The sequence below is a fragment of the Prionailurus viverrinus genome, chromosome C2 (assembly GCF_022837055.1).
Source record: "Prionailurus viverrinus isolate Anna chromosome C2, UM_Priviv_1.0, whole genome shotgun sequence".
NCBI lineage: Eukaryota > Metazoa > Chordata > Mammalia > Carnivora > Felidae > Prionailurus > Prionailurus viverrinus.
In genome coordinates, this window is record NC_062569.1 from 87,525,554 (window position 1) to 87,547,806 (window position 22,253).

The window sequence follows — 22,253 nt, forward strand, 5'->3', positions numbered from 1 at the left end:
GTATCTTCTGTGGTTCCTTCCTTCTAGCAGTAGTTTCTTAATAGATCTTCAGATGTTTTTGCTGGTATAAGGTTTTGCCCCATGTAAGCTTCAAGAAGGCAGGGGTTTTTGTGTTTTGGTAACTACTATAACCCACCATCCATAACTGTACCTGAAACATAGTAGATACTCAAATACTTGGTGAATGAATGAATCTGAACTAATGAAAGCATGAATGTGAATGAATGAATTTTTAAAAAATAGAAATCAAATGAATGCATCATTTTTAAACTCTGAGCTTTTTAAAATTTATTTTTGAGAGAGAGCACACGAGCTGGGGAGGGACAGAGACAGAGAGAGGGAGGCAGAGGATCCAAAGCAGGCTCTGCACTGACAGCAGAGAGCCTGACGTGGGCTCAAACCCATGAACCATGCTGTGATGACCTGACCTGAGATCGGATGCTTAACCGACTGAGCCACCCAGGCTCCCCTGGACTTTTATTATTTTTGACGTTACACATTTTTTTCCTTGTCAAGTGCTGTAGTCGAGGCAGATGTAAATTTACCTTGTGTGTTAATTTTTTCTTTATTCTCAAATAGTTTTTCTTCCATTAAAACAGTATACTTACTACTCATTTATGAAATCTGTATGCATGCTATAGGTAAGGAAGTAAGTGGGGGCACTACTACATCCTAGGAGCAAGGAGTTATTATATTTATATACTTTACGCCTTTGAATACAGCTTTCTGACTCAAATACATGGATAATTCTTTTTAGAACTTGGGTTTTCACTTGTGGAATCAGTAGTGAATATTAGAAAATGATTTTCTCTGGGGGATTCATACAAAACAATAGGATAATAGTATTTTCAAGATTGCATAAACCTTAAAACAGAAGATATTCTTAGTTTTGCATTTTATGATACTTTCAAAATGTGATGTTTTTCAATTGTTATTAATCTGAGTTAATTGATTCTTTTTTTAAAAAAATTTTTTTTTCCACGTTTTTTATTTATTTTTGGGACAGAGAAACAGAGAATGAACGGGGGAGGGGCAGAGAGAGAGAGGGAGACACAGCATCAGAAACAGGCTCCAGGCTCCGAGCCATCAGCCCAGAGCCTGACGCAGGGCTCGAACTCACGGACCGCGAGATCGTGACCTGGCTGAAGTCGGACGCTTAACCGACTGCGCCACCCAGGCGCCCCATTGATTCTTAAGATTTTCCCATGTCAAATTGATTAGGAAAAGAATATTGTTCCAGGACAAAATTATTCAAAACTATGGCTTTCATTTCACTTCCTGTGCAGAGGTTTGAGGTAGCATTTGCTCATTTGCTTTTGTGCCATTCTTTTCCTGTTCATCAACATTTCTTAGGTCTTTGTGATAATGAGGAACTGTGAGGCAAAAAGTACATACTCATGATTGATATTTGTATTATACATTGGGGAGTCTTGGAGATCATTCTGAAATAGTCTGTGATCCTGTGATCTCATTTTTGAAACCCATTCTTAGGAATAATAACCCCAAGAGAAGAAACCCTCAACAGCTTTTACTGAAATGTCTAGGGTAGTTCTATAAAATAGCAATAGACACATACTGCTTACATTTGTTTAAAAGGAGAGATATTTGTGGATAGGGATTGGAAGAGACGATATGATAGGATTACATGATTTTTTGACCTAGTTTGTGGAATCTTTTTTAGGTAAAGATGTTTAATGTACAAAAAAATCTAGCCATTAGAATAATAACAGTGTATAAATGAAAAGCAGTTCATTTAAATTTGAAAAATGCTTGAAAATGAACCTTGTAACTACATACATATACTCAAATTAATGTATAGATACTGAAAACTCTAGATGTCATATTTGAGAAAAAATTTTGTATTTATATGAGGACAGCTTCTGAATTCTGAAACATATCAGTTACCAAATAGAAAGTGTTTCTGACAAATGTTATATAACTTTACAGGCCAAAGAGTGTGGCCAGATGCAAAATAAGTGGCTAATGATAAACATTCAAAATGTACAAGACTTTGCATGCCAGTGCCTCAACCGTGATGTGTGGAGCAATGAAGCTGTGAAGAATATTATCCGGGAACATTTCATTTTCTGGCAGGTGAGGAGAATTAATCAAAATTTTTGTAGTATTTTACTATTGTAGTATGAGATGTTGGGGAGGAGGCAGTAGGTTATAAAATGGGAAAAAAATTAACAGTTAAATTGTGATATATGAAAAAGTAAAACTACCCATAATGGCTGAAGTAGTAAGGACAAGTGAAAATAAGGTCAGCAATGAAGAACTCCTAAGGGAAGGAGGAAAAAGAACCAACCCATGTAAGCCATGTAGTATTTATATCTCAGAAGAGTTGATATATTTCAATAGAATGTACAACTATACTATTCAACAGAAATATAATGTGAGCTACATAAGTAATTTTTCCAGTAGCCACATTTAAAAAGGTCAAAAGAAATAAGTGGAATTAATTTTAATATATTTTTATAAAGTCACATTCTCTCATATAAAACTAATATTAAAATATGAAGTGGTGGTGTTTGTTTGTTTTTTGGTGTTAAGTCTTTAAGATCTGGTGTGTATTTTATATTTAACCAGTATCTGACTAGCCACATTTCAAGTGCTTCAATACCACATGTTCTAGTGGCTACTATAATTGACAGTACTGATATAGAAGTTCTTGAAGTAATGGAAAAACATTTGACTAAGGCCTAGATTTTAGCTTGAGTTTGATACTCCCATCTGTGTGTCCTTACATTTATCACTTAGGGTCTTACTGGTTCTAGTTTCTTTTTATATAAATGATCCAAGCTAAGGTTAGATGATCTTGCTCTGGTCTTTTATTTTATGAAAAATAAATTGAAAATAAAAACTTCTGAATGAACTTAATTCTTTTCCCAATGCAAGATATGCTATTGATTTGCCTGTTCTCGTGTGTTATAGGCCCCTAAATTCAACATGATTTTTCTGAATGGTAACCTTTTATTCAGCACCTGTTGATTATCTCTTTGCCTAGCATTATGCCAGGCACTTGAACCATATAATATATAGTACATTGTGATTTATTAAGATGTATATGGTTGAAAGTCAGGAATGACATAAATGGACAGATAACAACAGGAAGGGCAATACCTCTTCTGAACTGGGAAGAGAGAAAGAACAGAGTGATATGTTTATACAAGTTTCCAGAGGCATTGAAGGCAGGAAGTTGAGGGAGTTCAAATCAGATGGCTTTAATTATCTAAGGAGTGAAAATCTAACATATACCAAAGGTGTATTTGGATAATTAATTGCTGTTGGTATATTTAACAAAGATATAGTTGACACTTTTTTTTAATATCTATGACTTAACAGGTTTATCACGACAGTGAAGAAGGTCAGAGATACATACAGTTTTATAAGCTAGGGGATTTCCCCTATGTTTCTATCTTGGATCCACGGACAGGTAAGATTTATGTCCGCTTACAGCCTTTAACTTATTTCTCTTTCACTTATCTAAATAATTGACCTTTAATATTTGACTTGGATCCAGTTTCAGAATTATTTGTTTTTTTATGTTTATTTATTTATTTTGAGAGAGAGAGAGAGAGCATGAGCAGGGGAGGGGCAGAGAGAGAGAGAATCCCAAGTGGGCTCTGCACTGTAGTGCAGAGCTCTACACAGGGCTCTATCCCTGGACTGTGAGATCGTGGCCTGAACCAAAATCAGGAGTCGATGCTTAACCGACTGAGCCACCCACGCATCCCGAGAATTATTTGTAATACTTTAGATGAAGGGTTTTTGTTCATGTCCGTGAGAAATATTTAAATATCTATGAAGTATATATTTAGGAGTCTGTTTCTGGTAACTTTGGGAGATGGGAGTATTTTTATATTTTTGTATAGTTTTGTCCTTTGAAAGAATAACTTTTTCTTTCTTGTTATTTTATAAGGAATCTCCTTTGGTTTTCTATCATTAAAATATTAAGATTGTTCAGTGGCTGTTGTAATCCCATCAGAGAAGCAGAGGGTAGAGTTAGTTTTATTATTAATTTGAGTTTCATACGGATACTGCTTTGTCTGAACCTCTTCCTAAATGGCAGTTAATGATATCAGCAGGTAAAGTAGCTGCTCTGTCATGATGGCCAGGAATCGCTTAGGTTGATTATAATTAATGTATCCTCTAGTTTATGAACATACTATGTAACTTAGGCTGGTGAGGGGTGGAGTGTGTTCCCAATAATTTAATTATGCATATACCAAAAGAAATATTTAATGAGAATATTCAGAAAGAGTATTGATTTTATTATATACCCTGGTTTTTAATTTTTAGGTCAGAAGCTAGTAGAGTGGCACCAATTAGATGTATCTTCTTTCTTGGACCAAGTGACAGGATTTCTGGGTGAACATGGGCAACTGGATGGACTTTCTAGCAGTCCCCCCAAAAAATGTGCCCGTTCAGTAAGTATGACTGAGAAGTGGTGATGGGCAATTAAGTGTAATTGCATATAAATATCTTGTGTAAAATGTTTGAGTAAAGGTAATAATGTAAAAGTTAAAGTCTGTGGCTGCACATCTTAGACACCCTCCTTATATTTTGATAATTTCCCACATAGGTGTCCTATCTTCTCAGTGAGATTATAAGATTCATATTCCTAGTCTCCTTTGCAGTTAGGGTAAGGGCATGTGACCGGAGACCTGGATTTAGAAATAAACAGTGTGAATGTGTACCGGTAGGTAGGAGAACTGATAACGGCAAGCTATCCACTTCTTCAGGGGTAGCATGTCAGGCCTTTTGGTATCCAAGTCTAAGCAACAGTAGAAATGGTATTTTTCCTAGACAGCTTTCATAGTGTAGCTGGACATTAGTACTGGTTATATAGCTTTGGGGTCTGGCTCCCTGGCCCACCCAGAGATTATTTCTGTACTTAATTTCTATAATACGCTATTATGAGGCAGACCTGTTTGATAATTGAAGTCAAGATTGGTGGTGAGTAAGAGACCTTCAGAGACAATGGGACTCTCATTTGGTGGTAGGAGCTATTTGGGTTTGATGGCAGTGAGAATAAAATTAGTTTTAGAGGATATGACTTTAGCAGTCCATATAATGCAGTTATGAAACTGTTCCTTAAGTTTATCACCTAGAATAAAGCACACAGGCACAGAATGGTATGCGTGCTTGCCAAGGGGTGGTATAGAATTCTTCCCCCCCCCCCCCCTAGAAAATTTTTATTGAGGTAGATACAGTAGTACAAAACTAAAACATTGTTTCAACTTTTTTTGTTTTTTTCATTATTCTGAGAAGTTTTGCTTAGGTAGAATTCTTTTTTAAGGCAAAAAAAACCCCAAAGAGTCTTTATAATTGCCCTGAGAGAGTTTCTTATCTTTTGCAGTCATACCTAAGGCTGATATTTTCAAAAACCAGAGCCTGAGCTTGTGAGTTGCTGAATTACAACAACATAAATTAAGTTAACAACTTCACCAGGTCTCTTATGAAAAAAGTAAGACGTTTAGTGGGAAAGAATGGGACCATAACATTGGACAAATCCATAGGGATGATTTGGGTGATCAGTACCTCAGACCCCACTTCTGATACAATTTGATGAATGTTACAAATATTGATCAACTGTGTGCAAGAGAAACACCAACAGATAATGACTTAAACAAAGAAGACATCTACTTTGTTCAACAAGAAGTCGAGGCAGGCAGTCTAGAATGTGACTTCTGTGGATGTCAAGAAACCAGATTTCTCCTCTTCCTCCCTCCCATCCCCCCATCCTTACTGTTGGCTTGTTCGTACAATCACAATATAGATGCTCTGCTCCCAGGCATTATATCCAAGCATGGACAAGGAAGATGGGGGTAGTGCCTCTGTACAAAAGTAAACAGATACAGATAAGAGTTCGGCTCATTTTAGCTGGACATATTTTCTTGCACAAATACAATTAAGGTCCTGTTAAGAAAGCAAAGAAGACTGGATATGAGATAGGAAACTAGTAGTGTCTGATATAGTGCCATTCTTTAAAATCAACATACATGGTACAGAGTGTTATTATCTGCAGTCAAAGCCATGCATGTCATGTGGGCATATCTATTTGCTTTTATGTTTGTAATAAGTTAGCCTTTATTTTATTTTTGAAAAGTTACAGCTATTTAAAAAAAAAAAAAGATTTTATTTTTAATCTCTATACCAAATGTGGGGCTCAAACTCTCAGCCCTGAGATCAAGAGTCGCATGCTCTACCAACTGAGCCAGCCAGGTATAAAAAAAGTTACAGCTTTTTAAAAAATTTTTTTAATGTTTTTATTTATTTTTGAGGGAGAGAGACAGAGCATGAGTGGGGGAGGGGCAGAGAGAGAGGGAGACCCAGAACCTGAAGCAGACTCCGGGCTCTGAGCTGTCAGCACAGAGCCCAGTGTGGGTCTCAAATCCATGAACCGCGACATCATAACCAGAGCCGAAGTCAGATGCTTAACCGACTGAGCCACCCAGGCACCCCTTGAAGAGCAAATTTTAAATTTTTCATGAAATCCAGTTTATCAGCGTTTATACTTTGTGCTTTTGTCTCTTATCTAAGAAATCTTAGCCTAACCCAAGATTTTATCCCATGTTTTTTTTATTTTTAGCTCTTAAGTCAGTGATCCATTTTGAATGAATTTTTGTATATGGTGTCAGGATAGGGTTGAGTTGGAGCTTTTTGTCTGTCTGCATATGGCTGTACACTTGTTCCAGCACCATTTGTTGAAAATATTATCCTTTCTCCATTGAATTGCCCTTTGCACCTTTGTCAAAAAATGGTCATATATATGTGTGGGTTTATGGACTCTTCCTTCCAGTGATTATGTTATGTCTTTCTCTACACCACTTTTCTCTGTCTTAGTGATAGTAGCTTAGTAAATCTCGAAATTGCATGGTGTAAGTTCTCCAACTTTATTCTTCTTTATAGTTGTTTGGTTATTTCAGATCCTTCGTGTTCCCACATAAGTTTTAGAATCAGTTTGTCACTTTGTTTTTTTAAATTTTTTGAGGAACCTCCATACTATTCTAGAGTGGGCTGCACCAGTTTGCATTCCCACCAACAGTGTAAAAGTGTTCCCCTTTCTCTGCATCCTCACTAATTTCTGTTGTTCCCTGAGTTGTTAATTTTAGCCACTCTGACAGGTATAAGGTTGTATCTCATTGTGATTTTGATTTATATTTCCCTGATGATGAGTGATATTGAGCATCTTCTCATGTGTCTGTAAGCCATCCAGATGTCTTCTTTGGAAGAGTGTCTATTTCATGTCCTCTGCCCATTTCTTCACTAGATTATTTGTTTTTTTGGGTGTTGAGTTTGTTAAGTTCTTTATAGACTTTGAATACCCTTTATCCAGTATGTCATTTGCAATATCTTCTCCCATTCTATTGGTTGCCTTTTTAATTTTTTTTTTCAATGTTTATTTATTTTTGGGACAGAGAGAGACAGAGCATGAACGGGGGAGGGGCAGAGAGAGAGGGAGACACAGAATCGGAAACAGGCTCCAGGCTCTGAGCCATCCGCCCAGAGCCCGACGCGGGGCTCGAACTCACAGACCGCGAGATCGTGACCTGGCTGAAGTCGGACGCTTAACCGACTGCGCCACCCAGGCGCCCCTATTGGTTGCCTTTTAGCAAGGGAAGCTGCTGGGATTTTGATTGGATTTGCATTGCTTTATGGATCATTTTGGAGAGAATTGACATCTTGACAATATTGAGTATTCAGGTCCATGAACATGTATCTCTCCATTTATTTAAGTCTTAAATTTCTCTGAACAATATTTTACAGTTTTTGTATATTGACCTTGTAGGCTGCAGCCTTCCTAAATTTACTTACTAGTTCTAGTAGCTTTTTTGTAGATCCCTTAGAATTTTTTTTTTAATGTTTATTCGTTTTTGAAAGACAGAGACAGAGCACAAGCAGGGGTGGGGCGGAGAGAGAGGAGGACACAGAATCTGAAGCAGGCTCCAGGCTCTGAGCTGTCAGCACAGAGCCCGACGTGAACTGCGAGATCATGACCTGAGCCGAAGTCAGACACTCAACTGACTGAGCCACCCAGGCGCCCCTAGAATTTTTTATATATATATATAGATGGTCATGTCGTCAACAAATAAAGACTTATTTTACTTCCTCCTTTCCAATCTCTATGCCTTTTCTTTTTCTTAACTAGGACCTCCAATACAAAGATAGATAGAAGTAGTCAGATTAGACATCCTTAACTTGCTTCTGGTGTAGGGGTGAAGTATTCACTCTTTTACCATTAACTTTGATGTTAGCTATATGTTTCTTATGGATACAGTTGATTTGCTAAAATTCTGTCAAGAATTCTTGGGTCTATATGTTCACGAGGAATATTGGTTTATAGTTTCTTTGTCATTTGTCTTCCTTGTAATGCCTTCTTTTGGTTTTGGTATTAGGTTAATGCTGGCCTTTTGATGAATTGGGAAGTGTTTTTTCCTGCTTCTGTTTTCAGGAAGAATTTGTGTAAAATTGATTTTATTTCTTCCTTATTGTTTGATGACATTCACCAATAAAGCCACCTGGGTCTGGAGTCTTTGTGGGAAGTTTTAAACTACAGATTCAACTTATTAATAGATATAGGACTACTCAAGTATCTACTACTTCTTTAATGAGCTTTTTAGTAGGTTTTGTCTTTCCAGGGCTTTGTCCGTTTTATCTGAGGTGTTGAATATATTGACATAAAGCTGTCCATTATATTTCCTTGTTATTCTCTTTAATGCCTGTAGCATCTATAGTGATTGTTATTAATCCCCTGTTACTGGTAATTTGTGGTTTCTTTTTCCTGACAATCTGATTAGAGGCTTATCAGTTTAACTGATTTTAAACAACCAGCTTTTGGTTTTAATAATTTTTCTTTTGTTTTCTAGGTTGTTGATTTTTGTTCTTTCTCTTTCCTTCTCTGCTGTTTGGATTTAATTTCATTTTCTGTGTGGGTACTTTTTTAATTTAAGATGAAAACTTAGTCATTAATTTCAGACTTTTCTATTATGTGTGTTGAGTTCTGTAATTTCTCTGTAAGTGCTTCTCTAGCTCCATATCACAATTTTTTTCTAGCTGAAAGGGAAATTGATAAATGGAATTTTTTAGCTGGGTGTGCTTTCTTTCTTAGACATGATTAGGATTCTGTAAGTAAAGAAAGAAAGGAGAATGGATATTGGATAGGAAGTCTGTAGTGTCTGCCATGTTAGACAGTCTTTAAAATCAAACTGCATGCTGTGCACCGTCATTATTATGAACCTGCAATCCACTTCAAAGCCATTGCAGGTCACATACTTACCCTTTTTTTGGTGGTAGCTTAGCCTTAAGTTTATTCAACATTTTTTCCTTATTTTTTTTTTGCTATATGATTTAATTTTTTTTTGCTATATGATACAAAAGCCAAAATGAGGTTCCTTTAGTTTTTTGTTATTGACCCATATATTTTTTGCCTTTTTATTGTGGAAAATTTTAAGCATATTCATAAGTAGGAGTTTATTGAGCCTGTATGTATCCATTAACTAATTTCAGTAATTATTGCATGTGGCCAGTCTTGTTTCATTTATATTCCATCCTATTCACATTATTTTGAAATAAATCTAAGAATTCATTTTCTATTCATTAATGCTTTGGCATGTATCTTTAAAAGGTAAAGACTGTTAAAAAACAAAAAAAGAAAAAAAAACCACAAAAAAAATAAAGGCTCTTTATTTTTTTGAAACACAATCACAATGCCAGTAACACGTCCTTAATTAACAGCAATTCTTTTTTTTTTATTTTTATTTTTTTTTTTTTTTAAATTTTTTTTTTTTCAACGTTTATTTTTTTATTTTTGGGACAGAGAGAGATAGAGCATGAACAGGGGAGGGGCAGAGAGAGAGGGAGACACAGAATCAGAAACAGGCTCCAAGCTCTGAGCCATCAGCCCAGAGCCCGACGTGGGGCTCGAACTCACGGACCGCGAGATCGTGACCTGGCTGAAGTCGGACGCTTAACCGACTGCGCCACCCAGGCGCCCCAACAGCAATTCTTTAATATCAGGAGATGTCTACTGTTCAGCTTACAACATTTACAAAATTTTGTTAACTTACAAAATTTTTTTTAATGATTTGAGTTAGGATCTAAATAAGTTCCATTCAAAAAAACCCATATTTTGTAACTTAATCAGTTTAGTGATACTTGTGACAGAACTTTACCTAGTGGAAAACTGTTGGAATTTGCTTTTCTCATGATCACAATGAAAACCTTCATTGTAATTAAGCTTGGGAAAATATAATTGTTGTTTTTCCCTATTTATTATATGCTGTTTTATTTTGGTTTGAATGTTACAGATCTGTTAGATTTTTTGCAAAATGGTGATTACCGAGTTGTTGTTATCCTCTCTGTGTCAGAGCAGTACTAGTTGAAGAATATAGTAAGGAGCAAGGTAGACATCCTTTTCTGTATTGACTATTTTAAAAACTAGTGTTTGGTTTTATATTTAAAACCTTAATTCTTGTATTTTTCTGGGCCAGGAATAAACCGTTTTCTTGATTTTGTTAATTTTGATGTAAAGAAAACTTGTGCTTGCAGCACCGTTGTGGCAGGTCGTAGCACAGTTTTATTTTTGTTTTTAAAATATACATTCCATCTTGGCTGTGTAAGACAAAGTTGTTGCACTTAAATAGCTTAAAATTTAGTAAAGAGAAACATTCAGCAGGAAATAATATTGGCAAGCTGTTATATTTCTCATGTCCTGTTTGACTTTATCTATTTTTGGGTTTAACTGTTTTCTTTTTCTTTCCACCCATGTTTTATGACTGCAACTTGCAGGAGAGCCTTATAGATGCAAGTGAAGACAGCCAGCTAGAAGCTGCCATCAGAGCCTCCTTGCAAGAGACACACTTTGATTCAACACAGACAAAACAGGATAGCCGCTCAGATGAAGAATCTGAATCTGAACTTTTTTCTGGCAGTGAGGAGTTCATATCCGTTTGTGGCTCTGATGAAGAAGAGGAGATAGAGAATCTTGCCAAGTCCAGAAAATCTCCCCATAAAGATTTGGGGCATAGAAAAGAGGAGAATAGAAGGCCACTGACTGAGCCCCCAGCCAGAACTGAGCCTGGAACAGCCACAAACCACCAAGGATTGCCAGCCATGGATTCAGAAATACTAGAGATGTCACCTGAAAAATCAGATGGAATAGTGGAGGGCATAGATGTAAATGGTGAGTTACATTCTAGACCTGCTTTACTTACAACTTGAATGTTACTGGAGGGGTTTATGTATTTGTTTACATTAGTCTTCTGTCTTAAGCTGTTGTATCTTTTTTTTTTTTTTTTTTTTTTTTTTAAACCCTTTCTTTAGGACCAAAAGCACAGTTGATGTTGCGGTATCCAGATGGAAAAAGGGAACAGATCACTCTTCCAGAGCAAGCTAAACTGCTGGTAAGTATATCTAATTGGAAGTGTTTACTTGAAGCAGAGAAACGAATTAATTGGCATAATTGGCTTTATGAGTCTTTGAAATAGATGGTATTTAGTTTGGCCCCTAATTGAAAACTTACTGTAGTGAATCTTAATTCTAAGTATTTTATTACCTTCTTGAATTATCTTAGGCAAGTTACATAAGGGTCTATCCAGTCAAGGATTTTCTGTTCGTGGCTGCATGGGATAGAAACCCAGCTGAAGTTATTACCTAGCAAAGGGGAGTGGGGTGGTTATTTTGAACATTATAGTGGGGCTCTTGGGTTTCCTAGTAGCTGAAACTGCAAAGGGGTTGGTTAAGAACCAAGATTGTTTTCCTGTGTCTTTCTCATGGGGCTTGTTTTCTTTCCCTCTTGTGATTTTCTGCTTTACACCATTCTTCTCTCTATACTGATGGTTTTTATTTACCTCTCAGCTTGTACATGGTTCATCATAGTGATGCTTGAGGGCCTTTTCCTCTGAAGTCCACAGCTAATGGGCCTTTCCTCTGTGTTTTCTAACCCCTGGAAAAGAGAATGGGTCTGACTGGCTTAGCCTAGTGTATGAGTGAATCCCCCTTAGATCAAGTGTCCATACCTAGCTGCTTGCTGTGGCAGGAGATAGTTAATCTGATTCTTCAAGACTATGAGTACAAGTAGGCTGTGGCCACTGGTGCTGATACCCAGAGCTATCTCCCTGGTCTAGCATTTGGAAGGGAATGGGAGATGAGACAATGAACAGAGCAAGTATAGATCACTGTTTTTTTTTTTAATTTTTTTTTTCAACGTTTATTTATTTTTGGGACAGAGAGAGACAGAGCATGAACGGGGGAGGGGCAGAGAGAGAGGGAGACACAGAATCGGAAACAGGCTCCAGGCTCTGAGCCATCAGCCCAGAGCCTGACGCAGGGCTCGAACTCCTGGACCGCGAGATCGTGACCTGGCTGAAGTCGGACGCTTAACCGACTGTGCCACCCAGGCGCCCCTAGATCACTGTTTTGAGAGGTTTGGTTTTGAAGCTAGCGGGAGAATGGGCAATAACCAGAGGGGAAAAAATGATTGAAGGAAAGACTGAACATGCGGAAGTCTGATGGGAAGCATCTGTAGAGAGGGAGATGTTGAAGATACTTACAAAGGAATATTCTGTAGTGGCACAGTTTCTAAGAAGGCAAGAAGGGATTCAGTGCACTGGAGGCAAGATTGTAGGTAGACTGAAGGACATATCTTCTCTGATGAAAAGAAAAGAAATTGATAAAATCTTTAAAAAGAGGACAATAATTTTACAAATAGAAATTGGGTTTATTGGAGAAACAAACATAATCCTGTATATTTCAGTATCAGTTAATGGTCCTAAATTATTGGATACAGGTTATCTCCCCATCGAAAGAGTTATATTGGCCCTTCCACAAGGGTAAGCTTTGGCTATGTGAAAGAATAACTTAAACTTCAGATATCTCATCTGACATGATAAAAATGAACATAGGATATTTAATACCTTAATATATTCTTTCTTTTTATTTCCATCTAACAGCTTTGTCTTTTCTCTTGTTTTTCATAGGCTTTGGTGAAGCATGTCCAGTCTAAAGGATATCCAAATGAACGTTTTGAACTTCTCACCAACTTCCCTCGAAGGAAACTCTCTCATCTGGACTATGACATTACATTACAAGAGGCAGGCCTTTGTCCTCAAGAGACTGTCTTTGTACAGGAAAGAAATTAACATCATGGCCTGACCTCTCTCAGCTTACCCCTTTTATCCCTTTTCCTGTGAGATACCATGTCACTAAGTATGCATTTTGGCTCATAGGACCATAGAGCCAAAGTTGGGCAAGCAAGTCACCTGCCTTCTGTTTTATTTCTTGCTCTCTCCTATATTCAGTCTCTTCCCCCAACCCCCTTTTTCACTCCTCTTCTGTTTTCTTCTTTTTCCTACTATTCTTTCTTTCTTACCTAATCTGGTGACCAAATGGAAGTGAAAGAATTAGACCTCCTAGTACTGGCTGCAGGAAATGTATGTTCCAATAAGTGGTCTCTTGCACAGCACTTTTTTGGGATCAAGTGATAATGTTACTCCTCAGGCTCCTTTGGTAAAAGAATGGCTAGATTCAGAATAAGAACAACCTCCTTTTTTTTGTAAGCCCCATTTTTGGTAGAGAAAAGAAATTCTATAACACTTTGTTCATGTAAGAAATATCACGTAACAAAATATTCAGGCTTTTGTTTACATGGAAAAAGCATCCCTTATAATTATTGTTCATTATATTTAAAAATTTTTTTCAAAGGATTCCCATGTTCCCACCTAAAATTATTTTCCATGATATGTGTTATTGGCAGATTGAGTGTTAAATATAGGGTGAGTAGCATGGAGTGGCTTTCAATATCCTAGCCTGAAACAGCTTTCTTCATTATTACTTTATAAATTGTATTGATCCTGCTAGTCCTGGAACGGACGTTTAGTAAGGCGATTTTGGTGACTCGGATAGGAAGGTGCTTGCTGTTTTTGCCAGTACAGCATATTAGTTCCTTTGGCCCTTCCATTGTTTGGGTCCACAAGTGATCTGTAGGAGAGCAACTGTTCAATTAATCATGCAGTACAGTGGCTTGTGGTTGTAACCACTATGGTAATTGATTGTCCTATGTGCTTTAAGGCATACTTATGTATGTCCCGGGGGGGTGGGGGGGAAAAAAAAGATGCAGCTGAGAGTCGCTAACCATGTTCCTACAGTTAGAAAGAATGATTCATTTTTTTACCCCTGGTTGGAACAATTCCTAAAAGGTTCTGGTGACTGAATGAGCTTAATTCCTCTACCGTTTTCTTGCAAAAGGTATCAAAACTGAAAGCCTCTCTAAGGCAAAGACCTTTAAATTCAGTTTATAAGACCACATTTAGTAAGGGAGGTGGGGAAGGTTACCGGTAATCTTCAGATGTGGAGTTCTTCTGCCGACAAAAGCCACATTCAGACTTAGCTGGTGAAAGCTTTTTTCAGTATTATTTAGAAGAGGCCATCTTGAATCTATGTAATACTGTCTGACTTATCACCTTCACCATATGCTCAATTCTTACTTTGAGCTTTAAATAGAGTCCTCTGAAGGGGTAGTAGTGATTCTGGTGGCAAAATCAGAACTTTAACTTGTTCTATAGAATGGACCTATTTTGTCAGTTGGGGATTTGGATTGATTGATTCTTCTACTTGAGGAACATAAATTGCTATTGCTCAGAGACCTTTAGGTTTCCATCTACTTTAAGATCACTCTTTCGGCAACGTGGGGATTAAAAAAAAGATGCTTATTGTGTTGCTAGTACACAATTAGAGAATATGGTTTCTAATGGTTGGATTTTGAGGGACCCTTCCTAAAGAATGAGTATGTATCTCCTCAAGGAAATCATGGAAAATTCTGTTTATTCTTCAGTGAGTCCTTTTGAATTAATGTTCTTACATTTTTTTCTAAGTCTGTGTAAGTGCTTATGTATAAGTATATAATTGTATAAATATTTATAAATATATTTATATAATTACAATTTCATTTATACCTTGAGTCAAAGTTCTCTCTTTAGATTGGTGACTGAGTAATACCATTTCGGTGTTTTTCTCATAGGCTCTCGAGGCTAACTAGCAGCTTCTCATTTATTGAGGAAACATGGTTTTCATGTTAATTCCTCAATTGTATCTCTGAACTTGGATAATATACTTGCTATCTGAGGAATAGAGCTATATACTAGCAAAGGTGCAGTAGAAGGTTTAAAAATTGTTGGTAGTAGACAAAGTCAGAAATTAAAAATTCAGGGAGGCACAGGGTAAGAACTGAGGGTATGCCCAGCTTTGGTGCTGTGTTGGCACCCATCTCCACTCTCAGCAAAGTCACAGCTAAAGTCCAAATCTGTCAAAAATGTGAAGTCAAGAATTTTCCCTGTGGGACTCCGTTTCATTCTTTTACCCACTAACTTCTCTATAAAACGTATCTCAAGAATCCGAGACATGCTCATTAATGATAGGATGTAGTTCTTTTTGATGAGGTCAGCTGTGGCATATCCATTTATGAGAAACCAAAGTGACTTTTTCAACTTGGATAACTGTGAGATGACCGAGTAAATATAAAGTGATTTAAGTAAGCATATCAAAGACTTAGGGCATGAGATACTGATCCAACTTAGATACAGTTGGTGTTTTTAGAGTACAAGATGTAGAGGATTTTATTTTATTTTGAGGCAGAAGTGTAATTATCCTGGGCTTGATATAGAAGCCCATGGGGGAGGGATTATGGATTATACATGGGAAGAGTAAGTATAAAAAGGAGTACTGCTTCGCTCATGAACTCAATGCACTAAAGGAGTATGCTTCCTCCAGTTTGTCTTCTTCTTTGCTCTGCAAATTCCTTTGCTCTTTGGAGGAAAGATTTTACTGAATAGATTAAATGAGGCTAGTAAGATTAGTTAAAAATAGTCATTCCTTATAGGTATTGGAAACAGCTCAAAAGAAAAGATGGGGAGGAAAAGGACAAGATAGACTTTGAGAGGGACAAGAAACAAAGATGGGGAGATGGAATGAAAATTAGTGGGGAAAAAAGTGACAGGAAACATCTTTTGAATTTGATTTAGAAAGGAACCAGAGAAGAGAAAGAACAGCCAAAGAAAGAACAGAGGGAAGAATGCGGAACTAATTCTGAGTAGCTAGCATGTGCTAGGTACTTTATGTGCATTTTCTCCTTTAATCTTCTTAAGAATTCTACAAAATACACACTTTCCCCATTTTGTAGGCAGGAAGAAAGTGAAGTTCATAGAACCCGCTCAGGATGTCACAGCTAGTAATTGGCAGAATCAAAAGAGGCATCCAGAGTCCATGCTTTTTTTACTCCCTTGCTGTAGTCGCCCACAACAGGGGAATCAATTTACCCAAAAGGTTCTCTTCCTGTGTTTGGCTCTGTAAATTATCGTTTGGTTTGTTTCCTTTTAAAGCTTGTGGGATTTGCACTATGCCTGTAAGTTCTTATTTACACCACTGTTTTGAGGGACTGATTATTCCTTTTTAAAAACGATGCACTGATAAAAATGTGAAAGGAAAATATGTGGCATTATTTGCCAAGAATAGATGGAAAGGCTAAAAAATAATTTTATCTTTTTTAAACCATTTTTTGGAAAAGATACAGTTTTCTTTGTCCCATCCATACCTAAATTGAGCTATGTGTATATTTTTTAATCTTCTATAAAATTCTACTTCCTTGACTCTAGAAGTCAACAAATATTTATTGAGTCCTTAATCAAAGTTGGAAATGTCTTGAAGTCTAATACCTGGTTTCTTCCTGTTTTATCCAGTTGGAAAAACACACTACACATGAGATAATTGAAGAAGGTGCAAATGTTTACCTTTCTGGGGCTGAACTATAATTACAATAAAACTTTAGAAAAGGGAAAGACTTGTGTAGGCTTTCGTTAGGAAAGGCCACAGAAAACTAAAACTGAAAAGTGGCAAACTCTGTAGCTCAGAGTTTTTGACTCACCCGTATTCTTTAGCTCCACCTTTTGTAACTGCTAGACTTAGGGCACAACATTTATTGGTAGTGTATATCCAGCACCCAAGTAGGAAAGGATTATTGATCCTAGGACTAAAGATTTTAGCTAGCAAGGATCTCACTTGGACACTTAGGAAAATACCAGAGGGAGCCACTAGCAGCTGGAAAGTGAAGGAAAGACTTAATTTCTGTACCCAAGTACAAATGAAATATATAGAGGGGCACTGTATGTAGGCATGAGTGCACTCGGGTAACAGCTCTGCTATACTAATAGAGAATTGGACTGGATCAGTAGTTCTGTTTTTTCACGTTAAAGGACTTATTCAAGTTTGGCAGGGGTGGGGAATTGTGGGGTTTACATATTAATAACATTAAGACCATAGCTGGAGAAAACGTGCATATGAAATTGCAGACCCTTTGCAAAAACTCTAGGAACCCACAGATTGTAGACCACCGAATGAGATGATCTCTGAAGTCCTTTCCACTCTAAACTTTTATGCTTCTAGTTTCTCCTCTTTATTACATATTATCCCTAGGCTAATTAAAAGTTTACTTGTTAATCAGTTCTTTTGCTTTTTTTCTGTGTCCAGATTTCCCAGTAACTTCATCTCACCTCACTGTGTGACCAAAATCTCCAAAAAGGAGAGTATCATAGTTCTAGACCTAGTAATGATCTTTTAAACACAATTCATCAATTTTAAAAACTTCATGCTGTGTTTTGAATCAGTGTTAAGTAGGACTAAAATGTAATTAATGAGAACCAAATATTTCACTGACACCAGAATTAAATTTTATTTTACCTGTGTGCTTAAAGCACTTTACTGGATGAGCAATTGTTAGGAAATTGATTTGACTAAGTTGTAAAATTTACACTTGGTTTTAGCAGAAACAACTTTTTCAAGATCTAATTAGACCAACTTTTAAAAATATTTCTTATCCCACAAGAGTGCATCTCTGTTATGTTGTTCATATTTTCTCTCTCTGTCTGTCTCTCTCTCTCTCTCTCTCTCTCTCTCTCTCTCTCTCTCTCTCTCTGTCAGTCTGGCCCTCTTTCACTTAACTACTCAATAGTAAATCATGGGATGCAGGCTGCTGAGTAAGTGATGGCTTGTGTAAAATTAAATGAGATAGGAAGAACCAACCCTACTGATGAACATGGCAGTTTCCCAGTAACACAAGCCTTGATGAAAAGGCTACTTGAAGACAGCTGTGTCCTATGAATATTCAACTTCATTGATTTGCCTTGCATAGCATATCAATTATTGTCTTGCCTTGACACTTAGTATTGCATTGTGCACAGTTTAGATTAGTGGCAAGAATGTTTAGTACAGAAAATAACCAACAGAGAATACCAAGGCACTATCTTGATTTCTCTTGTTATGTAGACATTTGGTATTTGAGTGCTGGTTATTTTGGTCTTTGACTCAACCGTGTGTCAGTTCTGCTAGAGAGACAGTTTAGAATCAAGAATATTTTTTTATAGAGATTATGATGACTTTGATCGTTTTCCCATGAAGTGAACTTGTGACTAAATTATTGAATGTGATTATGAGGCCGTGAATTAGAAAGTCTTTTTATCCTACCTTCTCTTTTACTTTTCCATTCTCTATTCTCAATTTTTTGGATTCCATTTTCTGAAAATTAGTCATGACTTTTAATGAAATTAGCTATGTTTAAGAAGTTCCATTTCTAAGTTTGAATGTATAACATTTTTAATTTTTCATAAATTAATATATAAGGGAAGAATTTGAAGCAAATGGTTTTATAGCTCATTTTCTCTCTGCACCTGAGAATTCTCTTATTCCGTACATAGAACGGCTAGCTCCATGATACCCTTCCTCCCTTCTTTGTCCTACAGAATGTTCTGTACTGCTTAGAATCTGTCATTCTCATAAACATGGTAATTTTTGGTTCAAGCCTTTATTTACCATATGATCTCAAAGCAGAGGTGGGCAATCCAATATGAACTACTTCAGTAAAACAATTTAGCATTTCCGAAAAGTATTTTCAAGAGATGACCAGATTTACTTGGATTAGAGATACAAATACCAATGGTAGTGTTTTGCCTAAACAATCCCACATTAATGTCTTAATACGAGAAGTTGCCTTCTTATACTTAATTCTGTGGCAACAAATAGCAAGTTTTTGTTGTCTGGTATTTCCTATATACGGACCAAAATGCCCTGAGATTTTCTCTTTTACAGGGTCACTTGAGTCTTCAAATAGGAAGAATAGTCAAACTATGCTGGACTGAACGTGAAAAATTTTATCTGCATCAAAAAAAGTTATTAATCTAACTGGGCTACCACGAATCATTCATTTATTAGATGTAAATAAATAAAATGGGAGACATTTCAAATCATTGGATAAATTCTGACCTGGAATTGAATTCTCCCCTTCTTAAAATCTTTTATTTGCTTTTTTCATAGACTCAGTATGAGCATCTTAACTAATAAGGGATAGATTCTTGATCTGGAACTGTTCCCTGCCATTCTGCTTTTTTTTTCCCTTTTGTCAAGCTTGCTAGCTTTAGAAGAGTACATGTTACCAGGTTCTATTTCAAGTTAATGACTTTGGAATGCTGATGCTCAGCTGGGTATCTGAATGTTTTCAACAAAATGGTTTTATAGTATGTTTTTCTTGGAGCTTCTGTGTTCTTAATAATGGAAAATATCAATAAATTATGTGATTCAAAATATAAATAGGTTTTTTACCCTAATCATATGTTCTTAATAACTTTTTGATGATTTATTGCCCTGTACATTAAACCTCACATGAAGTTACCATTGCCACCAGAAAATCCCCTTTTACCTGCTAATTAGAATGAAAGTAGTATGTGACCTCCACTTTTTAGTTAAGGAGTGTAGCAAGCTTGTAGTAGGGGCTGTTTATCTTACCCATTTTGGGCCTTGGGCCTTGGGCCTTGTTACTTTTTACGTTTATCCCTTCAATTTTGGAAAGCCTGTTTAAAACTCTTGCTGGGAAACAGACGGTAAAGCTATGATATAATCCTCTAGTCTTAGATATAGACAAATGAGTACCAGCTGATGCTAACATGATACTTAGACTTTGAGGGGCTTTCATCCAAGCTTTGGCATGAATCTTTTATAGACAGTTTTTTCACTCCTTTAAAAATCTTTTCTAGAATGGTTTTCCTTTTGATTGTTAACAACTTCTAAGCATCTGGTGTCTTCTTTCTTTTCTTTCTTTTTTTTTTTTTTTTTTTTAACCCTTTAAGAAAAGTCCTTTTTTGAGTAGGTATTGATTGTTCCATGAATACTCTCAGGAGTGTTTGTAGGCTCTGTGCATGCTTTGTATGAGTTCAGTTTGAATAATGCGTTTTGAATCATCTGGGATGTCCCAATTCTGGCATGTCTTCACTAATTGTGTTTTTTAAACATTTTTCACATCATTTCCCAAACCTCACTTCCCATCTTATTCAGAGAGGTTAATCAAGGAATGAAATTTGTTTGGGGAATAGGGATGGGGGTGGGTTGGGGACTTGAGTGAGGTCAGCTTGGGGTGTTTGCTTTAAAGTGTTTCTCAAGCAGTTCCTAAGAGTATTTAGAGATTCCCTGGGAATCCTTATTCTGGACAAAGTGGTGGTCTTAGTGAGATTTGCATTTTTAATGCAGGACAGGCTCTAAATTTAATCTGTAGTGTAACTTTGTTATTGAATCCAAGAAGATAACGGACAGAGACAGTGCTCCTATTGTAGCGTTTCTGGCAAGTGCTCCTTAAAAGGCACATAGAGTTCTCTGTGTTCTGGGTTTTTAATCCCATGGTGCTAGGAGATATTTGTTTCTGCAGCTCTTCTCAAAAGTGGGAAGAAGGGTTCGGGACCAGTGAGCAAGGGGGCAACTGGATCATCCACTAAATTGTTTTGTTCACGACACATTAGAGACCCTCCTGTACATCTAGCAAGTGATAATTAAGGTGCTAGGGAAAGCCTTAAATTTGAAGACACATGGAGGCGATAGCAAATCTAAACTTGGAGGAGGAAAAAAACATGCCATTAGATAAAGCAGAGCTGTGACTGCTGGCTAAGACTCCATGGAACTTCCACTTGCTCTAAAACCAGGGAAATCTTAGATAACTGGGTGTGATGTATCTATAGATACACATAGTCTATAGGTAAATAATTTCCAAAATGGGGGTCTTTCAGTTGGTGATCCTCTGGTTTTGGCTGTACCAAATTGTGAATATTGCTGTGTTGTACCCAGTTGCTTTATATTGGTACTGCAACTTGAACGGGGTGGGTGGGGTGGGACATTTGGGGTGGGGGCGGGAGGGGAGTGGGACGATCGGTCTTTTGAAGACATCAGCTCACTGTGCTGAGAGAGGGACCAAACTCAAGGAAACCTCTGATCTATAAATTCAACTGCTGCATTTTTTTATAAATACATGTAAATGTCCTGTTGTAATATTTGATCTTGGAAATAAAATCAAAAACTTTTCAGTATTAGTTTTTTGTTACTGTTTTTGTGAGAGACGACTCTCTCTAGATATTACTTTTAATTAATATCATTCAGGATTCAAAAGCTTGCCCTCATATTCTCATGTTTAGGATCCTGAAGTATTTGTTGACAGAGGTTAGTTCATAGTCGCACTGTCAAGGATAATGTTTGCTAGCTTCTCTTTTAATAGTATGTCGAAACTTTATGGTAAGTGCTGTATAAATGTTAGTGAAATTGTCATGAAATCTTTGGGTGAGCTAGCCTTTTAGGAAAGTGGGATCCTATAACTCGATATTTAGGCAATTCAAGCATGTAATCTTTCAGAGCAGGAATAGTGATTAAGGACTCAGTTTAAACAGGTAAAGGAAAAACAGAATTACTAAATTAATGGGAGAAAAGCCAGGAGATATGATTGTATTATATCATAGAAATTGAGGTCACTGCCTAGCTCATGGTAACCCCAGAAACCAGTTTGTGCTATGCCTCTTGCTCTTTTTTTTTTTTTTTCTTTAACATTTATTATTGACAGACATAGAGCGTGAGCAGGGGAGGGGCAGAGAGAGAGGGAGACACAGAATCTGAAGTAGGCTCCAGGCTCTGGGCTGGCAGCACAGAGCCTGACGCGGGGCTCGAACTCACTAACTGCAAGATCATGACCTGAGCTGAAGTTAGTCACTTAACTGAGCCACCCAGGTGCCCCTGCCTCTTGCTCTTAAGGAACTATTCCTCATCCCCACACTTCAGCAACCTATCCTGATGGGACTTGCCATCTTCTTCTAAGACTAGGTCTCCCTGGCCACATGGGTCAGCCAAGGGTTGGACCTAAATATTAAATTGGACTGAGAGGGGGTCTCCCATTCCTC

The 22,253-nt window shown here is 37.1% G+C and overlaps 1 protein-coding gene across 1 annotated transcript in view; it reads left to right on the forward strand.

Moving 5' to 3' along the window:
- UBXN7 (UBX domain protein 7) overlaps positions 1-20,361 on the forward strand; it is a 59,540-nt gene extending 39,179 nt beyond the window's left edge. The window contains exons 6-11 of the mRNA XM_047875406.1: positions 1,948-2,094; positions 3,346-3,436; positions 4,303-4,430; positions 10,795-11,188; positions 11,329-11,408; positions 12,984-20,361. Coding sequence (XP_047731362.1) covers positions 1,948-2,094; positions 3,346-3,436; positions 4,303-4,430; positions 10,795-11,188; positions 11,329-11,408; positions 12,984-13,145 — 1,002 coding nt within the window. The 3' untranslated portion in view covers positions 13,146-20,361. The remainder of the gene's footprint in view (positions 1-1,947; positions 2,095-3,345; positions 3,437-4,302; positions 4,431-10,794; positions 11,189-11,328; positions 11,409-12,983) is intronic.
- The last annotated feature ends 1,892 nt before the right edge of the window (positions 20,362-22,253 follow it).